This window comes from Bison bison, unplaced genomic scaffold, assembly GCF_000754665.1.
Source record: "Bison bison bison isolate TAMUID 2011002044 unplaced genomic scaffold, Bison_UMD1.0 scf7180017864280, whole genome shotgun sequence".
Lineage (NCBI taxonomy): Eukaryota > Metazoa > Chordata > Mammalia > Artiodactyla > Bovidae > Bison > Bison bison.
The window spans coordinates 2,886,565-2,909,803 of record NW_011494852.1 but is presented as its reverse complement, the minus strand read 5'-3'; the positions used below and the strand labels follow the sequence as shown (position 1 = coordinate 2,909,803).

The following is a 23,239-nucleotide window of genomic DNA, read 5'->3' as shown; positions in this document are numbered from 1 at the left end:
TAACCTGGTTCTGCCCAGAAGGCCTTAATGGAGTAAGAGGTTCCGTTCAGAGGCATTTCTGTTCAATCTAATGCTATAACCTCATCAAGCTCCTCTGCCTGCTCTATGCGTGACCTTTTCGCACTGACACTCTCTTTCTCATCTAGCTTCCTCTTGCGACTTCTTTCTTCTTCACTGATATCAGCATTATTTGAGGGACCTTCTTCATCCGAATCAACTATGAGCACATCATCTTGCTCTTGTGCTTATTTCAGAAAAAAAGGGGAAAAAAATGGTTAAAAGTGGGGGGCGACTAGAAGCTCACTACAATTTTATGTACATGAAAAACTACTCTTCTAACATACATCAAACTTCAGAATGACTACCCTCAGGGAACCCTTGCTTTATACATTACGTATTTCTGTACTGTTTCACTGTTTTGTTACAAGCACCTATTTCTTTCCTAATCAAAACAAAAAATTTTAACAAGCATTATATAATTCAGAGGAACTGTTACAGCTCCTTGTTTCTATTTCTCCAACAGAAAAGGGGAGGGTGCGTATCCTAATATTCGTAGCAGTGATAATAGTAATAAACAACAACAATAACAACATATACATAGCACTTACAATGTGCCAGGAACTGTTCTGAGCACTTTGCATATACAACTCATTTAATCATCACAACCACCCTATAAAGAAGATAACATTATTATCCATTTTCCAGAAGAGGAAACGGAGGTACAGAGACTTGCCCAAGGTCACACAGTAGTAGCAGAGGATGGGATCGATTAAAACCCATGAAGTGGGGCTCTACAGTGCATGCTCTTAACTTACACTATGGTTGGAATTGTGTCACCCACCCCCGACATTCCACTAAGTCAAAGGCACAGTACCTACCTTACTGCTAGTCTCCAAAACCTAGCCACATAGTGGAAAATAAATGCACGCTGCAAATTATGATTTTTGTAAACTACCAGTCCTTTCCTCAAAATAGGATGATGAACCTTTCTATTTTTCGGGGGGGAGGTGGGGGGTGGAGGGCAGGGGCAAAGGGTCATGAACCCATGGCCCACACACTCTAGACCAGCAGTCTGGACTTCAACCTTTTTGCCACCAGGAACCAACTTCATGGAAAACAATTTTTCCACGGATTGAGGGTGGGGAGATGGTCTGGAGATGACTCAAGTGCATTACATTTATTGTGCACTTTATTTCAAATCTAGTGCCACTGCTGATCTAACAGGATACTGGTTGATGGCCCAGAGGTTGGGCAACCCTGCTCTAGACGATCTCTAAATTCATTTTCACAATGCTCGGAGAACATCAGAACCAAAGAAGCACTGATATTCCAAAGAATACCAAAGACACAGGGTCAAAGAAATGAAAACAGAGAAGGAAAAAATGAGTAACTTTTGGTTTCCTGACACTAAAGAACCAAGAGGTGTGTGTGTGTGTTTGGGGGGGTGGTGCAGGTAGTGAACATTCACACTGGAGTACAGTAAAGCACCAACACTGAAAACCCAGGAAACAGAGCTTCTGATACACTCTACCAAAGTCACTGGTTCTGAGAAAACTGAAATGCTGTACTTACCAAGCATCTGTTCACTCAAAATAGTCAGATGCACTGATTCACTGTCCGCAAAAACATGCATATAAAATCCCAAAGTAGTACTACTCAGAATGAACCATCTTTATGCACTAGTACACTGACATTTCCAGTTGTAAAAATAAAATGTATCTATTTTCTATAAAAATTTTACCCAGTCTTAAACATCTTCATGGGTTATACATTCAAAGTTCCATTAAAACAATGCCGAACCAACACACACCTTTAGTAGTCCTGTGAGTAGTTCTATTTTATGGTCAATGTTCATAAGACAATCAGTTTGTTGTAAATAGTCCTGCTTGGTGGGTGACTGCTGGCTGGGGCTGTGACTCACCTGTGGATGTGGAAGGCTGAGCTCCATCGTCGCTGCCATTGGTTATGCTTTTGGCAGCATCTTCAGCTTGCTTGGGCCCCACTTTTTCTGGGGCATCACCAACAACTTCAAATTCAACATCCTTTCCTAGGTCTTCACTGTAAGGAGAATCACGTACTATAACACTGAACCACTGCTATGACTATTTACAAAAGCAAAGGCGCACCAAAGAGAAACTGTCCTCAAACCTCAAAATGTGTATACTACATACACACCTTTTATTTGTGTGTATACTGCATACACACCTTTTATTTGTGTGTATACTACATACACACCTTTTATTTGTGTGTATACTACATACACACCTTTTATTTGGCTTCTGATTTTCAAAGAGTTAAAAAAAAAGACTACATCATAGATTTTTATGTATTGGAAGCTCAATTCAAATGGTCAATAACACTGTCCTTTCAATTCAGGGAAAAAATTTTTAACTTTTATACCTAATGCAGAAAACTTGAGTCAAAAATTGTGAGGCCTGGTGTAATTCTTAGGCATTTTTTCTTCAGCTATATGAAAAGATTCTATACATGCTCTTCTGATCATAACCAGAGTAATTTAGTGTTTGGGGGCAGAGTTACACAGCTTCTCGATTTTCCTCCATCTTCACAGGCAGCAACTCTGCTTTTGTAATGAGTTCCCAAAAACATGTACAAAAATTTAACGCATGAAAGTCAAACAAAAGACTTACATATTATAAGGGGGGTTCTGTTCACAGAGAGCTAAGAGATATGATAAAAAAGACCCTAATTATGCCTCCTCTTTTAGACATCAACTGATATATTTCCATTTCATTGTACATGTCCTTCCACAACTGAACACAAGCACACCACTGACATCCAACTGGTGTGTAAGTGGGGCCAGAGATCACCCCCCAGCAAGACCTATCTCTGACTCACCTGTCTCATTTTATACTATTATTAATAACTCACATTCAGTTTTTCCTGCCCTTTCCTGCTTTTTATAAACTAAGTATATATAATGTAATACTCTTGAACAATTATACAAGTTCCGTACATTTGGGTATAGATGGCAACACTGGCAAAACACATCTGTTAGATATAACCTGAAGAAATGAGCCAGGGTACAGCTTAGAGGTATCAATGAGCATGAACCAACCTTGTTCAACAGATAAGCACACCAAATGGAGAACCATCTGTGTTTACGCTATGCTACATATGTACAAATATCCTGTAATACAAGCAGTATGGATACTTTTTAAAATAAAGTGGGCAGGATATAAAATAAAGTAAAAAGAAAATAAATGTGACTCAGGAATCTATATATGGTAATTTTTAATGCTCTCTTGTTACTGTTCCAGATCACAATGAAACATTTGTTTTAGGGGAGAGATATTTCTTCCTTCCAAATTTTCTATTCAGTTCAACTATGAAAAGGAATGTACCCCTGATTATAACTATTCACACACCTGCATTTCTACCCTCTCTAGGTCTTTCTGATCAGCTACTACTGATGAGTTACCCTCAAACATTTCTTTCTGGATTCTCAGATTTTTCTGTAGGTCAAACCTCAGGGAACTTAATGGCCAACTTGAGCATATATATGGTGCAGTTTCAAATGAAAAGTAGGATTTAAGGGTAAGAAAACATTTTCTCTCCAATTTTAAGTTTATATATTCAAATAACTTCTTACACTTAAAATATTAATAGTTCCTACCTATGAAGGATGTTGATCAATAAAGTGTAGTCCTGAAGGAAGTCATCTGCTTGAAGTCGGCTCCCATTTCTAATTCCAAATTCTGACAATTTCTTGTGATTATTAGCTAAAAAATTTTTAAAGAAATTTAGATGCTTTAGTTATATCTCCATGAAGCAGTCAACCTTAGTTTTTACAAGATAAACCCCCTGCTATAAGCTGAATTGTATCTCCCCAATTCACATGCTGAAATGTCTCAGAATGTGACTGTACTTGGAGACAGTACTTTTTTTTAAAGAGGCGTTAAGTTAAAATGAGGCTGTTGGGGTGGACCCTAATCCAATCTAACTGGTATCCTTAGAAGAAGCCAAGGACAGGGGCCTCAGGAGAAACCAAACCCGTCAACCACCCCTCCAACATCGTCGCTGGACCCTTTCATTAAGACTTCTAGCCTCTGGAACTAGGATAAAATGTATTATTTATGTCACTTCCCTGTGTGTTTGGGTGTGATGGCCCTAGTAATCTAGTTCACTAAAACATCAGGCACTTAGGAACTCAGCCCTGAAAACTCAACTACCAAAACTTCAAGGAAACTAAACTGAGAAGTTCTGAGAAACTTCTCCCTTTGAAACCAAATTAATATGGAATCCTACAGCAGTCAATGACAACTTTTAGAATTGTTCAAAATATACTATTTCTAAAAAGGCTATCCACAATATCAACCATCAGCCAATTTTACAATTCAGTTATTGAATTGTAAACTTTTATTTCAATAGTTTTTTCAACATAAATTTTCTGCATTTCTCAATGGACAGCCAGAGAGGTCCCCCAAAACTAATCACTCCAACTCAATTCTCTCTTCCATGTCATTTCTGCTAAATCTGAATAGCCCCAGGATGGAGCACATGATGCCAAGCATCCACTAGCACTCAGTAAGCCTTTGCTACATGGATTATAAATATTCCAGTGAAGAATAAACTCTCCAATCAAACTTTTGGTGTTACCATCTCCTCCTACCTATTCCAGGGCCTTCCTGCCTTTAACCATCCTTTCTCTCCTGCATGTTCAAATGCTCAAGTTTCATTTACAAAACCGCCTCCTCATTTAGCTCCCAATTTACACTGTCTCCTCACAACAGTCAGTCTGCTTTACTGAGAATTTGCTCTTGCCTACGGACTGTATAGAATCTGTATAGCCACAGTGCCTGGCACAAACAAAGTAAAATGTATTTTAAATTCTTAAATTTTGCTTATAATTTTAAAACTTATGTTGTTTTCTACATAACCCAATGGATTCCCTGGCAGCTCAGCTGGTAAAGAATCTACCTGCAATGCAGGAGATCCCAGTTTGATTCCTGGGTTGGAAAGATCCCCTGGAGGAGGGCAGGGCTCCCCATTCTAGTATTCTTGCCTAAAGAATCCATGGACAGAGGAGCATGGTGGGCTACAGTCCATGGGGTCACAAAGAGTCGGACATGACTGAGCAACTAAGCACAGCACAACTATCTTTTTCTTCTTCTTCTTCTTTTATACCTTTTCGGTCTACCTGGAATGTCTCTGCAGACCAGTTAATTCCTACCCAGACTTCCATTTCCAAGCTCTTTCACACTCACTCAAATTCCACAGCCCAACATGTTCAAAAGGGAAACAGTCTCTGAGCAATTCTATCCAGGTGAATTAGCATCACTTCTGAAGCCTGAGTCTTGGCAATAGTTCTGTCCAAGCCTAACAATGCTACTCTTCCTCACCAGTGCTCTACATTCAGACTCTGCAAATCTCAAAACTGTCATTTGCCTTTGCATTAGTAAAAATCCCTCACTTCCCTCAGTTTTTTTCTAACTGGCTCCCCACCTCCACTGTCACATCCTTGCCTTACTCTTCTGCAGATCACACATTACGACCCTGCTTAAACCCTAGAGGGAGCAGGGAATCGGCGGGGGGAAAGATACACACACCCATATACTACACACATGACACACAAAATCCTCAAGCTGCACCACTGCTGCCAACCCCACAGCACCCTACCTTCCAGGAAACACAACAGCTGGTCATTCCCAAAGCCCTTTATAGTGCTTTATAAGTGCACGCCTTTGCAGATGCTGTTCATTCTGCCCAATTGCAGACTCTCCCCTCTCAGTTCTTCATCAAGAATTGGCCCAGGAGTCCTCTCTCCTGTGATATGCCCCCTTGCCCTGTTAACCTTCCCTTTACAAAACTTCATTCAAACTTTGTACACCTTCCCTCTACAGTATTTCTTAGATGACACTAAATCTACTTGTTGCTAATCTCTCATCTCCTTCTAGGCTGTGAAATAGCCAGGGACTATTATCTTATTTATCCTTGAATTACAAATATCTATGACTATTCCTATAATACAGCATTTCAAAGGCTCGGAATAAATGCTCTCTCACCCTCAACAGCGCATGTATTCTGTGGTAAAGGGTCACATTTAAGCCACTTAGATTCTAGACCAGTTTCCATTTTTAAGGTCCTAGCCTTTAAAAGAGCTGGCTAGAACTAATGGGAGGACATTTAGTCATTTTTTCTTTTTGGTGAAACCATATTTAACTAGAATTTTAATAAAAAACAGACTACTAGCCAGCCAAAGCACGACCTCCAATTACTTACGACCCAATATCCCCAAATTTCTGGGCAAGAAACTATAGCCAAAAAGAATCCTGACACTCTCCAACAAGACAGATGGGGTATGGGAACTTCAAAGTCCATTCAGATTGACCACTGTGATCCTCAGTACTGTAAACAGTAAATGGAAAAACTAATGTGCACCCCTTCACTCAGGGTGAGGGTGATGGAACAAGGCAATGTATAATACCTTCTGTCTCTCCCTCTTCTGAAGATATTAGGATTGTTCCTTTTCCATCTTCAATTTGGACATCTGGTGCTACCATAGCAAATTTTTCTTTCACAATCTATAAGGAAAAAAATTCAAAATGTTAACATATGGAATTAAAGACCACAAATAGCCTAGACTTCTTATAAAGGCTCTTAACTCTCTCCTTCCACTGGAATTCACCCAATTACCTCATGCCCACGTTCTATCTGGAGGAGGCAATGGCACCCAACTCCAGTACTCTTGCCTGGAAAATCCCATGGATGGAGGAGCCTGGTAGGCTGCAGTCCATGGGGTCGCTAAGAGTCGGACACAACTGAGAGACTTCACTTTTACTTTTTACTTTCATGCATTGGAGAAGGAAATGGCAACCCACTCCAGTGTTCTTGCCTGGAGAATCCCAGGGACGGGGGAGCCGGGTGGGCTGTCATCTATGGGGTCACATAGAGTTGGTCACGATCGAAGCAACTTAACTGCAGCAGCACGTTCTATCCCATGTTTGACCACTGATGAAGATCAGGTAACACTTCCTCCAGATGGGGACTAAGAACTCTTGGCTGGCTCTTGGTATTTTGTCCTTCCCAGCAGATTAGGTACTAAGCTAGACACTTGACATATTTTATCTTAGTCTCTATTACAACTCCATACTGGAAGATGTTTTATAGATGAAAAACTTCTCATCAATCTGATTCTCTGATAAATAGTTTTCCCCTTCCCAAGCTCCATCTCTTCCCAAGTTCCATATCCCCTTCGCAAATTCCAAGATGGATCAGGAGTGATTAATACTATTAAATCTTACCTGATCCTAAACAAACAAACCAGCCAAAAAACCAAACAACAGATAACTCTCTAAAGGTCCAATTACACTCCAAATATGTGGAATTACCTTTAGCTCAAGAATGAGTAGATACCAATTATAATCATTTCTTTCCTAAGAAAGAACAAGGGGCAACCACCCTCTGCTGGCCAACATATCAAGTTCAGCTCCTTCTCCATCCAAAACATAAGTTCAAATCAACCTGTCCAATGTAACCAGTTCTGGGAGAAAGGCCATTCATTCTCAAGCAGCCTTGAGGGCCACAAAGTGTAGTCCTTCATGTCGGGAGGCATATAAACATGAAACATCACAATGTACACAATCAGAGGAACTATGTGAAGTGATTTCCAAAGTGAGAAGTGACACCCATTCAGGTCACTTGCTCTTTCCTAATTTAAAAAAAAAAAATACTAGGAGGAACTGAAGGACCAGGCTATAGGACCAAACCATACCTTAACCGTCCATCTCTCACACCAAAGCTCTACAGGTGAATCCAGGTGTGCTAACAATGCATCGCCTCAGGGACTAGCTTAATACACCATTACTAGAAACCTAAGGAACACAGAATTTGCTTGTGAAGATACTATGCTACCTATCTGTGTGCCACCTGTGGTCCACATTCTAGCCAAATGTACCTATTCCTCTCTGGGATGTGAAACACACATTCTGGAACCACAGAGAGAAAAGTCAACAGGACACAGATGGCAAAGCAACACACCTCAGTATTCAGGGTAATTATCTGGCTTTTAGTTTATCACAGTACACTGTAAAAGGCAAAAGGGGACTTGTTTTTTTCTTACAAAGAGTAACCCTGTGGAAGAGAACCAGGCTCTGCACTTACCTTATCTTGTAAGGTGAGAACCGTCACTTTATGAACATTCAGCCGCACAGTCACCTCTGGCTTGCTGGCACATACGTAACAGTTAGGATTGGGAGCATCCAGTGCACAAGGCACAAGAAGCTTCTTTCTTGGGTTTGGTTGTTTATTCAAAAAAATCTTTGGCGAAAAAAAAAAAAACACAAGTAGAAATCAGGAATCTGAGTTATAATTTTATATACCATAGAACATTCACTTAAATATTCCCTTCCAGATGGCAAAGGATAAGGAAAATCAAGACCTTAAAAGGCTGACTTTTTCCCCAACCTTTTCAAATTAGCCACCTTGTAAATAAGGCTGAGCTTACTGAAATCTCGTTGTACTGAAAACTAGACTATTCTGCAAACTAACTTAGCATGAATAAGGGCCAAACCATACTTGTCTGTGGTATCATCATTGAATCAGTTTGGAGTGCCTTCCTAGTGGTTATTCTTATCAACTTTAAGTCAATTTCTAACAAGACCAGTGCACTAATTTCTCTAATGTTTGCACAGATACAAGGACCAAATTGAGCTGCATTTCTTTTCTAATTTTCTGATGACTGTGATATTAACATTCACATAACTAAAGGAAAAATAATGTATGTCTGGCACTATTACCATTTTCCTAATACCCAAACCAAAAAAAAAAAAATTACATGAACCAAGGGAAATAAAAAACAAACTGCACTGAAGTTACAACTGTCAAGAGAACACCGGACGCTAATACACAAATTCTTACTGTGGAACTACCATGTAGTATGGTATCTGTTAAGATGAATAATCTCTGAAGAAGAACCCTATCAATTCCCCCCAACTTAAAGAAGTAAATCCCTTGACAGGCATTAAGTGCTAGGCAGAGGCCTCCTATAGCCTCTCCCCACAATGAATATACACTTGTACTGCCAGGGCTGGAATAGGGGACAATGGTTGATCTTCACTGGGAGGGTAACTCCGCTAAGAGAAATCGACAGTAATAAAAACAACTGCTAACACTACTAATACTCAGGCTAACACTTCTTTTAACCTATCCTGAGATTCATTTATAAATGGGAACAAAGGAAGCCCAGACATATGGGTATCATTAGCTCAAGACAGGAACAGAGATGAGCAAGTAAAGAAATAAGAGAAATGTTACAGGACAAAGTAAGACACTTGTTCAGGCTGCTATAAAAAGATAAGACATAAAAAAATATAGTTCTCAGAAATTAAAAACATGATAGCCAAAATAATTTAAACAGCTGAACCAAGATGTCAGACTGGCATTATGATTCCACATTCCCTTACCCTGAAATTTCATGGAAACAATAAAAAGTATTTTAAGAATGCATTAATAATGACACTGAAAAGTTAAGAGTACCATCATAGACTAGACTAGGTTTTTTGCTTTTGTTTTTAAAAGACATTTCTGGAAGTAAACTGGTCCTTTTATTTTAACATTACTGCAAAAAGGAGAACCTAAAACAATAGCAAAATATTGGCTCCAATATTTTTAGGAAGTTTTTTAAATCCTCAGTGGTATGAAGGCGAAGTATCTTCAGACACGCAAATTCAATTCAGAAAGAAAACAGGAATCCAAAGGGAATATTCAAGTGGCTTTATTCTTAAAAGATAAACCCAGTCCAACCACTACTAATGCAGGAAACTCATGATAGGAGATGTTCACATAAAGGGGAGGATAAAAAAAGAGGAGAAAAATTTCTTCCTTGCAGAAATAGCAAGAAATCTCAACCTTGGTGCTTCGTGAGGGAAGAATATCTTCCTTTATAATTCATTACAGTAAGATAGGGTTCATGCAGATTTGCTGTCTGAATATATATGTGGGCTAAGAAACTAAAACTGAGAATGTGAAAGTGGTCTCAGGTTGGTAGAATCCCAGGCACCCAGATATAAACAAACACAAATCCTCTTTGAAGAAATACACCTTCAGTGGGTCCTTAAAGAATTACCACAGATACAGTGTTAACAAATATAATTGTTTAAAAAATATATATATATATATACACATATCACATAAGCAAACAAACACTATGAGAGAGATCTAACAGAAATGACATAAGCTCATCCATAAAGATTTCAGGCATTAAAACAACCAAAAATAACAAAGTTATAACATAAACTTTAAAATAAAAAGGGAGACTGACAAAAATGCCTGAAGAACAGAGTACTATAAAGTGACCAAACAGAATTTTAAAACCAAAATACTCTTAGAATTGGAAAACAGTGAAGAAAAGTTAATACAAAGGACCCACAGAATGAGTTGTAAGAATTCAGTAAAACTAGAAATGTTAGAGCAAACTAGCTTCTGCTTCCATTTTAGACAAAAATAAGAGAAGCAAATGTGTGTTCCTTTTTGTAACTTCCAGGAACCTTACTTAAACATGCAACTCACAAGGTAACTTGAACAATTACTTTTCCATTGTTTTAAACCAAATGTTATTGTTTTAATTTTAAAATTGCAAATAGAAACACTCACTGTTCTACACTGGTCTATTTTTCCTGATAAAATCTTCAATCCTTCCAATACTATCAACCCAGCAATCACTGCATTAGTAGTAGCGATAGCAGGAATAATGTTCCCTGCCATTGCTGGAAGAAAAAAAAAAAAAGTTTAGCTGTTAAAAAAAAAAAAACAAAAAACAAAAAAAGAAACTTAGAATTTAGAGGACACAACTGAAGTACAAACAACTTACATTTGATATCGAATCTGCTTTTCATATTCATACTGAAAATATGCATCCTGAGATTTGCAGCAGAGGTGACAAAATCCATTGCAGATGGGTCATCCTGTCAATAATTTAAACAATTTAACAAATCTCCCCACAAATTTACTAATTTGGCTAGTACTGCTTTCAGAACAGCACTTTCACAAGTTTCTAACACGTCATCTAGAACAAGAGATGGCCTCCAGGGAAAGGCTGGTCTGGATGAGAAGTGAACAAGGGCTTGCTTGGGATCATCAGCTCCAGGGATACAGGAATGTGGCCTGCCAAGAACCAACAGGTTTTAGGAATTCACTCCTGCGTCCACAAATGCACTGGAGACAAAGAGTACACAGATCAGAACACCAATTCTATTTACTGATGGTGGCAAACCTTCCCTGGGTCCATATCGTCAATAAGCTTGTCTGATGAGTACAGAACTCAGGGATGAAGATACAGACTGGTTTAAGAAAGCTACTTCATTAAAGCCTCAGAAATACCTAGAATACCTCTTTTTGCTTTCTTTCTCCAAACTCCCTTCACAAACACTGCACTCCTATATTGGCTGATTCTTTTCAGATGTGGCAGGACAGAGTTTTCCCTTTACAATTGCCATTATTTCTAAGCATATATCCTACTCTAATTCGATTTCACCAAAGTTTCGTGCTTTGAACTGAGAAAAACTATCCTAGCCCATAATGCAGAAACGCCCAAGTATGAAAGAAAAAGCACTGATAGGATGTGGGTTCTTCACATACTTATCTGGCTGGCTGAGTAACCACAGGCAAATAAATCCCCGACCCCAAATTGCTTAATGTGTTAAATGGGGAAAATTATATAAACATCTTGTAAGGCTGTGGCGAGGATAAGAATGATTACTTAAGAGTACCCAAAACAGGGTCCATCAGGTACTTCCCCAGGCAGCTGGCTTATCACATCCATTAGTTACAGATCTTACTCACAGAGAGTAACAATTTGCAGTTCCAAGTTTTGTTATTGAGTCCCTGTATACAGATGAAAACCTACTACACCAGTTATAAAAATACAATGAAAAAAAGTTTTAATACTGATCCCTTACAGCACACAAAACTTAAAGACTAATGTTTGCAACTCTCCAAAATCTAAATTTACCAGCTTTATTTCAGATGTCTGATTCAACCCCCATTTCAAAATTTGCACATATAAAGCTATCTTGTGCTCAGTTGTGTCCAACTCTTTGCAACACCATGGACTGCAGCCCACCAGACTCTTCTGTCCAAGGGATTCTCCAGGCAAGAATACTGGAGTGGGTTGCCATTTCCTTCTCTAAAAGTTATCTTAGTTCTCTAAAACTGATCAAACTTTTCTCCTTACTTTGAAATTAATGGCAAATCTTTACCAAAATCTGAACATACAAACTTTAGCAGATTAATCACTTATAGTCACAGAAAGTATTGAGTACAATTAAAAACAAGTAAAATTAATTCACTAAATCCCAAAATGTAACATTTAACTGCAAGATCTATTAAATATTGTTTTAACTTGTAAAAATAAGTACATATCCTTATTGTACTGATAAGTCTCTCAGAACTCAAAGCATTATTAACTATTTCAATAGTAAGGCAATTTTATTACTTTCAAGGCCAAATAAGGCCCATGAGCTGTTGTCTCCAAAAGGATATTATGACTTCTATTAATAAATCTCTATTACGTAAGAAGCTCTCTTAAAGCTATTTTCTTAAATCAGAGAAATATTTTACCACAGTAAAGTCACATTATTTTTCTAGTCAACAGTTACAAACTATGAACATATTAGAATCTAAAATGAGGTTTTATGATATTGCTTAAATTCACATACAGAAAATTCAGTTCAATGTAGTAATTAGAGGTGAAAACATCAAAACAAAATCAATGTCCTCAAAATCTGGTAGAATAAAAACAATATCCCAACATTACTAGGTTCTGATATAGCTCAAGAACTAAAACACACATTTGATATACAAGTAACTGCCACACATTTTCGACACAAACCTTGTCCCATATGAGCTCAGCTCCATCCCCCTTTTCTGCTAAATGAACTCTCAAAGTCTCAATGCTCTTTGAAAAAAGACATGCATAGCTCTTGACATCTAGAACCTGCTGGTCTTTCAGACCTAACTGGGGTTCGTTTTGTTGATCTGATGCACTGGTTTCTTCTCCTGGAAAAGAAGTATTAGAAATTTACTACTAACATCTTTCCTTTACTCAGTTTAACATTCAATGCCTGACAATAAAAAAATTATATGAAACAAATTTCATTAAAGTAATTATCACTATGATACAATTATGCATACATTTGTAAGAAATTGGTCAATATTATGCAAAATTAAGCAAGAAAATGGTCAATATTGACATGGGAAAGGTGTGAGACTCTCAGAATTTCACAGATTACTGGAGGATTCAAGAATACAATATAGACAAGGTAATAAGCATTATGCCCAGAATACAGTATCAATAAGTGGAAGCTACCACAGCAATACTAGAACTGAGCCATAAAAGAAGTATTTGTTACTGTAGATAACTACAGGAAACTGCTTCAAACTGACACCCTAAATCTCCTGGGGCCTTTTAAATTTCAATATGCTAAACACTGCTGTGCAAAGCAAGTTGAGACACAATGTGTTGAAGAGAGGGGTAAGGAAGCAACCACTACTACATTAGTTTTTCCTCACTCAAAGCTACAAATATGTCCCAAAGTTTAAGGAACAACACTTTACATCCGGGAGAATATGAAATAATTAAATGTTAACTGATAAGGGACTAGGTTAAAAAAGACTGAGAACAGCAAGTCAGAGTATGTAAATAGTATGATTCCATTTACGTAAAGTAACCACACAACTGCCTGTGTCTCTGTGTAGTTATCACCAAGACAGCCTTAAAACGTTCGTAGTAATTATTTCTCCAGGTGATGAGGTATCCAGTGATTTTCCTTCTTCATACTTTTCTGAACTATTTCAATTTCTTAGCATGGGTGTACACCACTGTATACCAAGAAATAACAAGGCTATTTAAAGACTTCAGGTGAGAGAATTTCCAACTTAGGAATCCCAAAGAGAAAAATGTACCCTTCACCTTGACTTTGCACTTCAGCCCAATCCAATGGAACTGGAGGTTTCCTTTTCCGCCATAGTTTGTCCATCGTCAACAGATATCTGATATCATCTTTAAAAAGCTAAGACAGAAAGGAAGAAAGATAAATTCCACGAACCCTACTGTCCCTATCCTGATAAAAATATAACAAAATTACCCTGCTGACTTCACATTATAAAATCTGATTTAAAGATCTGAGGACATGCTATATAACAGTAGATTAACAATTCTCAAGGCGGGGGGTAGGGGGGAGGTGCACACCTAAAATCTTTGCGTAAAAAGAAATTTTACACACAACGCTTACACTTGAAACGGTTAAAATCAGAGATGCTGAGAAAAGCAGAGCAAGGGAGCTCTGAACTGTGCTGATTGACCCCGTCCTCCCAAATCACTTCCCCATACTGGCTCCTCAGATCAGCTGCAATCGCAATCATACCATTCAAGGGACTAAGTAACTACACACCAACTCCACAAGAAGTGAGCCTACAGGTACCAGTTAGCAACATCTTCAAGTTTGTGGGTACTTCCAATAAAGCATACACATTTTAAAAGTGCTCAAACAGAAATTAAGAACCACCTGCAACACCTCTGAAATGTGCCTCCCCAGTCCCCCACAAAGAACCTCAAACACACAAAACAATTCCTATTTCAAAACTAAAACCAAAGATTACCACATATAGATTGAGACTATCACACGAATCACACTTTCTATGTGGTAGAATTTCAGATGATTTTAATAGTTTTACATTTTCCTTAGCTGTATTTCTTATTGATTTATTCCACACATTTTTTGTATAAACCAGATATGAATTTAGATATGGCTAAAAGTTAGAACTATTTCTATCAAAATATACTCAACTGAGTATCTATCAAACATCCTTAATCTTTGGAAAACCAGCCAAATATACAAATAATAGTACAATTTAGTGTGAAAATCACAGACCTCTGAGTACTGTTAAGTTATTCTGTTCTACCTGAGGAACAGGGACAGAGTTGGTAACATCTGAAATGCGTACAAAGGGAAGGAAATGAGGGGTCCTGTATGATTTGGGTAACAAATTTGGCTAGAGACATTTTATAGAGGAACCTTAGTGCTTGGCTGTAAAGCCTGCCAGGCAATGGGGAATTAGCATGGATTTCCAAACACCAGCTCCACAGCCTTTTCTGTTCAATTATTAAATACTAAGATCTTCACACTCTGTCTCTTTCTATAAACCTAACTCAACCAAATCTCTAAACTGGTTAACTACCCACAGAACCATGTGTCATCTCGCTCACGTTCCATAGAGGAAGTCTCAAAGTCTATCACCTTCCACACTCCCCCGATCCCTATGCACACATCTGTTTCCCCACCTACCTCAGAGATGGCACCACTATTCACCTGCTGCCCAGCAGGAAACCGGGAAGTATTCTTGGTTTCTCATGTTATACAAAGTTCAGTTTGTATAAAATGGATAATCCACACTTCAATGGGATTGCAGATGGGTTCTACTTCCAATTACTGCAGAAGGCACTGTCCCATACTGGTTACAAGAGGAACACCAGGTCCTACAAGAGTGCACTGCATATTTCCTATACCTTATACTGACCCTACAGACTACCCTTCAATGGATTCCCACTGTCTTGGTGTAATATCCTTATCATGACCTAGAAAATCCTGCCAGATAGAGTCTCAGCTTACCTTTACAGTCCTCCTTCCACTCTCCCTTTTAATGGGAATTATTTCAGTTCTTCAACCTGAGACTGACTTTCTACATGCTGCATTCTCATCCCCACCCTTATTCGTTGAAATCTGGAGTTGAAATGTCATTTCCTCTGGACAGCCTCTTCCGGACCCTCATTCCAGTCAGTAATAATGTTTAATAACAAGGAGGGTTAAGTCTACTTATTATTACAGGTTCCAATACATTTGAACTTAATCTCATTACACCCTGAACTCAAAACTGCTTGTTCAATGTTTGACTTCCCTTCTAGACTCTGAGTTCTCTCCCCTACAAAAAGCTGGGACCCTATTTTCTGTCTCCGTCACTGTTAAAGCTTCTGTACTTTAAGTGTGTGGCACACAGCAGATACTTAAAGTTACCTGTTGCACAACAGATTAGAGACATACTTCAGATTATTCTGGCGTTCAACTGCTCAAATTGGAATGGAAATAGGTATATAGACACTAGTTTAGAAAATACTGTCACTATCCATAAGAGAGTTAAGCACATTTGATTTTAAGCATAATCAAAATCAGCAAAGGAATGTAAAGAAGAGAACAGGAGAAACCAAAGGTGAGTTATATAAAGAAAATCAGTGAAAGTGAGGGAAGGAAAGATAAGAGTGCATAAATAAGCCGCTGTTTTTATCTTCTATAAAGATGCTATACTGATTTAGTATTCATGTTAAAATTTCAAATCGGTTTATCCCAACTACATCACAATGAATTCACTAAGACAATGCTGTGTTCTCTGTGTGTACTCAGTGGTGTTCGACTCTTTGCAACCCCATGGACTGTAGCCCACCAGGCTCCTCTGTCCATGGGATTTCTCAATCAATAATACTGGAGTGGGTTACCATTTCCTTCTCCCGGGGATCTTCCCAGTCCGGGGATCAAACTCATGTCTACTGCATTGGCAGGCAGATTCTTTACCACTGTGCCACCTGGGAAGCCCAATTAAATCACACACTAGCTTAAAACAGGGTAATAAAAATGGATCCACAGTTATAAAAACGGTAATCCTAACCTTGGTAAAAAGTTTAACTGGATCATATCCAGTTGATTTAGCCCATTCCTTGGTGGAAACACGTTTAATGTCACCATCTTCATTAGATGCTCTGGCTCTGGCTTCGGCTTCCATTGGTTCCCCTACAAAACAAACACTAGTTTATTTTCAACTGTAGTTCGTGTAGAATGAATCTCTCATCCACCTTTGAGGGGTGTGGTGGCATGGGGTCACTCATGGAAGCCACTAGCATGTGAAACATTCTGAATTCAAGGAGAAAGAATTAGAACATGCTCATCACCATTTTTTTCTACTTCAGTTTCTGAAGGCCACATGCAGAGTAGTTCAAGTACAGACCTGGGAACAACTCCTGCCCAGCTCTATTTACTAGATTTGTGAGATTTCTCTGCAGCATGTTTCTTCACAAGTAAAATGGCACGACTCATTTTTTAAAACATCATTTAAAGATGAAACAAGAACATAACACATTATCTAGCATATAACAGCAATTATTTCCCCCTCCCCCTGCCTTAAGCTACCAATATTAAATTAGCAAAATAAAGACAGTGGTCGTCAATAAAAAAAATATATCCCAACTAGTTTACTCACAGGAAGCTTCAGGGTCAGCTCTGTCAGGAGATACTTCTTGATCAGCATCTTCTTCTCCAAACAACTGGCTATAATTTAAGAATAGTAAATATTTATGTACACCAAAATATTCTGAACAAATGATACCTTTTCCAAGCTTCCTCAAATCTTCAGAAGCGATGAAAATTAAGTAATTGATAAATTATATTCCAGAAACCTCAAAGTATTTAAGCCATCTGTTTAAAACAGCTTGCATTCTCATTTGAACCACAACACAGAGAAGGCAAAATTTTAGTAGACCCAGATTCATTTCTGTCAGCTAGCTTCTGCAAATTCCTGTTAAAATTGTTGATCAATAGACAGGTGAGTGGCTTTACATTCCAACACAGACAGTATTTCACTTCTAGAATAACAGCTGTGAAGTATACCTGCAACTATATTAAACAAACAGTGACACACCTATTGTGTGTGAGGCACTGCTGAAGCTGCAGGAAACTCAGCAGGAAGACATTCTATCATAGTAGTATGCATATTTACCTATCTTTACCACTTAAGAGTCGTATGAAATAACGGGAAAGTATTAAGCTGAAACTCCCTCTTATTAATCAAGCTATCCTAAAAACTGTTTAATAACTTTTCAACCTTTCATTAAGTATAGGACTTACATTAAAATCCCAAAGATCCTGATACATTTTACAAGAAAATGGCAATCTGTTTCCAACACTGGTTGTACCCCCAAAATACACTCCCAAAATAGCATACATGAGTTCCTACGGATTAATTTCCTCTCCAGAAAACATTCTGCCAAACTAGCAAGTATAAAATATCAATAGTATGTTACTGTGGCTTTATTCTTGATTTTGCAAGTTAATCATACAGTTGAACATTATCTTTATTTGCTTATTGCCTAGATTTCCCTTTAAGTAAAAAAAGTGTCTACTAGTATTGTCAGGTTGTCCCTCTCTTATTACAGGAATATATTCCAGACCACAATTTTAGTTCCTTATGTTGCAGTTAGTTCATCCCATATAATAGCTTAATTGTGTATACATCATTGAACCTCTCTTGATGATGAAATACTAAATGAATTTGAATGTATCAATCCTTTTTTATAATTACTTTTATATCTTGAGAAATTGTTCTTTAATCCAAAAGATAAAGATTTTCTCCTGTATCAGAACAATTTAAAATTTTGCCTTTCACATCTGAATAATTAACCCACTTCGACTTAATTTCTATACATTATTAACTTACACATATTGTTTTAAGTAGAGAATATAATTTTTTCCACGCAATGGCACCCCACTCCAGCACTTCTGCCTGGAAAATCCCATGGATGGAGGAGCCTGGTGGGCTGCAGTCCATGGGGTCACTAAGAGTCGGACACAACTGGGCAACTTCACTTTCACTTTTCACTTTCATGCATTGGAGAGGGAAACGGCACCCCACTCAGTGTTCTTGCCTGGAGAATCCCAGGGACTGGGGAGCCTGGTGGGCTGCTGTCTCTGGGGTCGCACAGAGTCAGACACAACTGAAGCGACTTAGCAGCAGCAGCAGGCTTTAGTCTTCCATATAAATTTTATAATCAGATGAACAAGTTCCAATAAAATCCCTGATAAAATTTTAATCAGAACTGTACTGAATCATTAATACTTTATATACACAAACTAGAATAAATGTATATTTTGCTCTGTCAGCTAAGAAGGCCTAAAACAAATGGCATCCACATCTATGCCTAAGCAGTTGTATCCGGGCTTCTAATATCATTCTTCAATAAAAGAAACCAGGGTTCCTTGAAGAAATGTCTAATTCTAGGGCTGAAGCAGGAAATACACCAGATGAACCTGGAGCATCTTATAGTACCAGAAAGTAAGGAATTACTCCAAAAAAAAACTCCACTACACTTTGATGGCTACATATCAAAGAGCACAAGGCCAACTGAAGAGCTCCCAATGGCCAAAGATGGAACAATCTGAGCAACAAAATTAAACAGTATATTAGATTATAGTGAAAGTCGCTCAGTCACATCTGACTCTTTGCCACGCCACGTACTATACTGTCCATGGAATTCTCCAGTCCAGAATACTGGAGTGGGTAGCATTTCCCTTCTCCAGTGGATCTTCCCAACCCAGGAAATCGATTCGGAGTCTCCTACATTGCAGGTGGATTCTTTACCAATTGAGCTATCAGGGAGGAAAAACCCATTAGATTGTAACTATAAAATACATTCAGTATCAATGCATCTACATAGATAACAAACACTACCTTAAGTGATCAAGGCCTACATTAATAGTCATAAATTATGTTGATAACATGTACCCCTCATATGAGGAGGAAAACAACACTGTCTCTCTGAGGTCTTCATTCCAATAACCTATAACCACACTAAGAAAAACATCAGACAAATTCCAGTAGTGGGGCATCCTACTAAATACCTGACTGCTGCTGCTGCTAAGTCGCTTCAGCCGTGTCCAACTCTGTGCGACCCCATAGAGAGCAGCCCACCAGCCTCCCCCGTCCCTGGGATTCTCCAGGCAAGAACACTGGAGTGGGTTGCCATTTCCTTCTCCAATGCATGAAAGTGAAAAGTGAAAGTGAAGTCGCTCAGTCGTGTCCGACTCTTAGCGACCCCATGGACTGCAGCCTACCAGGCTCCTCCTGACTAGTACTCTTCAAAATTAACAAGGTCCTCAAAAACAAGGAAAGTCTGAAAAACTGTCACAGCCTCCTTAAGGGGGATCTAAAGATATGATAAGTAATTATGTGGTATCCTGGAATAGATAAGAAACACTGGGTAAAAACTAAGGAGATTTAAATAATCTTTGGACTTCGGTTAATAAACAATGCATCAATACTGATCCATTGTTACCTACACATCATACATTAGTACCATAAGATGTTGACAACAGAGGAAACCTAGTGTGGGAACTTGCTACCTTCTCAATCCTTTTCTAAATTTGAAACTGTTCTAAAAACTAAAGTCTATTAAAAAGAAAAAAAAAAGTTTCCCAAATAAATAAAACCGGCAAGTGTATTTCTCATGAAATTTTGTCATTATATGTGTACTTTTCTGAGTGAGTATGTAATACCTTAATCAAAACATAAAACTGTTTGCTGCAGATTTCTAGAAGATATCAACTTGATAAAATTCTCTTCTTAGTTTACTAAGAAGATGAAAAGGTGTTCGCTAAATTTTACCAAACATTTTTCCTATATCTATAAAGATTATATAGTTTCTCTTTCTCAATGAAGTAAACGGCATTTATAAATCTTTCCAGTGTTACATCATGCTTGCATTCCTGGAATAAATACAACTGGGCATCCTTTTTGTTTTATATCATTTAGATTTTTTAAAATTTATTTTTGGCTGCGCTGGGTCCTCCAGTTGCGATGCGGTGGCTTCTCTTGCTGTGGAGCACAGGCACTAGGCTGCTCGGGCCTCAGCACTTGTGGTGCCCAGGCTTAGCCGCTCCACGGCATGTGGAGTATTCCTGGACCAGGGATCGAACGCATGTCCCCTGCATCGGTAGGTGGACTCTCAATCACTGGACCACCAGAGAAGTCCCCCTCTTTCCTTTTTATGATCAAACTTGCCAATTTATTTTTCACTCTTACCTCAATTACATCCTTCTTCTAATTTTTTTGACTTTATGTTGTTCTTTTTCCAACATAAGTTGGATCCTTTGCTGATTAATGTTCACCACTCTTCATCTATGTAAGCCTGTAACTTCTTTCAACTACCACATTCAACATATCCTACAAGTTCCACGTGTAGTATTTTCAGTATTATTACAAACTATTTTCAACCTCCATTATTTCTTGTTTAACCAATGAGTTACTTCTAAGTATGTTTTAGTGTTTTCAAATACAAAGATTTGTACTCATTTAATTACATGCCTATTCCAGTCAGAGTAAGCTCCATCATTGTTAAGTACAATTTCTCCATGGTATTTAAGTAAATAATTCCACTGTCCATCACCAGTACTAAAAATATGCCCAGAAATATATATACTCTTACTTGAACAAATATTTCGCCCAGACAATGCAATGAATAGGTTCTGAAGGTGTGTTACGAATTGTACAGCCAGGAAAAGTTCTCTGGGTTGGTTTGGGATGGCATTCGTAACACTCGGTCACACCCTGCAAAGTAAAGATGTGAGAAAAACATTTAACCAATGACAGTGGCTTCTCAATACTGTAATTCATTCTTTCATTTACATTCCAACTATCAAGAAAATTTTAAAATATTAGTGACTCCCAAAATCCTTACTTTACAGATAAGAAACTCTAACATAAAACCTAATTGAATCTACCAGTCACAGCTAAGACTAAGCCAGGACTCTTGATTCCTGGCCCAGTAAGGAGAAAACACAAGTTTACCTTGATCATAGTGAATAGAGAAACTACTGGAAAGACAAATAACAGCTTTCCAACCAATTATCTTCCAAAGTTGTAAAACTCTATTATTTAAATATTATTTATAGCTTTACCTTATAAGGTCCTAAAGATTAAGTGAATTTAAAGCATTTAATTTCTAGAGCTAACCAGATGCATGGAAAAAATCTTAGGTATTGCTAAACCAAATACTTTCATTTCATTGCTAAAGGGTTATGTTTAAATCTATACTGTCGGAATGAAGTCTACAACACCTGTGATAATTTTTCAAAACTTCAAATGAATATTCTTCATTCTGGCAGTTCTCTATCTCAGTCTTAATACATACTAGTGTCTCAGTAATGGATCACGGTAATAAGCAATGTCTTCCTAATAATTGTTAAAGACCCCAAACCTGCAAATACTGTTTTAATAAAAATTGCAGCAGATCCAGGGTTTTCTCCATAATGCCATTTCTGGTGTTCTTCCAACATGCTTTCTTGAGGCCAGCCATATAGCAAGCAGTGCATCCCTCATAAATTAATATTTACAAGTCTTTGTAGAATGATATGAATTAAACTCCCAAAGAGTAATACTAAACACTAAAAACAACTGAAGCAGAGCCACAGTTTTCGGTTTGGATAAATTGCCGAACAGACAAAAGTATCAATTAGTTTTAAAACCTGCAAATGATTCTTCCAATGTATCTGTTTAATTTCTTAAAAGAAGTTAAGAGAAAAAAAATTTGAGCAGAAAATGAATAACAATACTAAGATTATAGAAAACTGAGTTATGAACATACAGGTACTTGTTCTTACTCTTTAGTTTTATCTAAATACCTGAAATACTTCACAAATAGACCAAAAATTTTTTTCAAAGTACTCTAGACTATAAATCTGGACTCTAGCCAAAACTAACTTTTTAGAAGCTGGTTTAGCATACATCAACATGTCATGTAGTCTCTTATGCTTGCCAACCTAAGGATTTTAAGACACAAGCTACATTTTAATACATGCAAGGATTTTACTACATAAGATCTTTGCCTGTACTCTTTCGTACCTTTATAGCATCCTAAGTTTTAGAGGAGCACAAAAAAAAATCCTTACATTCTGGAGGCTGACAAACCCATGTAATACATAGCCAAAGTTTACTTCTTCCCTCCTTAGATCAGATCAGTCGCTCAGTTGTGTCCGACTCTTTGCGACCCCATGAATCACAGCACACCAGGCCTCCCTGTCTATCACCAACTCCCGGAGTTCACTCAGACTCACGTCCATCGAGTCAGTGATGCCATCCAGCCATCTCATCCTCTGTCGTCCCCTTCTCTCGCCCCCAATCCCTCCCAGCATCAGTCTTTACCAGTGAGTCAACTCTTCCCATGAGGTGGCCAAAGTACTGGAGTTTCAGCTTTAGCATCATTCCTTCCAAAGAAATCCCAGGGCTGATCTCCTTCAGAATGGACTGGTTGGATCTCCTTGCAGTCCAAGGGACTCTCAAGAGTCTTCTCCAACACCACACTTCAAAAGCATCAATTCTTCGGCGCTCAGCTTTCTTCACAGTCCAACTCTCACAACCATACATGACCACAGGAAAAACCATAGCCTTGACTAGACGGACCTTTGTT

The 23,239-nt window shown here is 38.1% G+C and overlaps 1 protein-coding gene across 1 annotated transcript in view; it reads right to left on the bottom strand.

The window, feature by feature from the left end:
* Positions 1-6: 6 nt before the first annotated feature.
* The window catches only part of UBA2 (ubiquitin-like modifier activating enzyme 2), a 30,211-nt gene continuing 6,978 nt past the window's right edge, over positions 7-23,239 (bottom strand). The window contains exons 6-17 of the mRNA XM_010849284.1: positions 21,260-21,381; positions 17,263-17,330; positions 16,675-16,796; positions 13,928-14,027; positions 12,848-13,014; positions 10,829-10,922; positions 10,612-10,724; positions 8,122-8,277; positions 6,446-6,542; positions 3,635-3,740; positions 1,922-2,058; positions 7-244 (exon numbers count right to left, since the gene is read on the bottom strand). Coding sequence (XP_010847586.1) covers positions 63-244; positions 1,922-2,058; positions 3,635-3,740; positions 6,446-6,542; positions 8,122-8,277; positions 10,612-10,724; positions 10,829-10,922; positions 12,848-13,014; positions 13,928-14,027; positions 16,675-16,796; positions 17,263-17,330; positions 21,260-21,381 — 1,464 coding nt within the window. The 3' untranslated portion in view covers positions 7-62. The remainder of the gene's footprint in view (positions 245-1,921; positions 2,059-3,634; positions 3,741-6,445; positions 6,543-8,121; positions 8,278-10,611; positions 10,725-10,828; positions 10,923-12,847; positions 13,015-13,927; positions 14,028-16,674; positions 16,797-17,262; positions 17,331-21,259; positions 21,382-23,239) is intronic.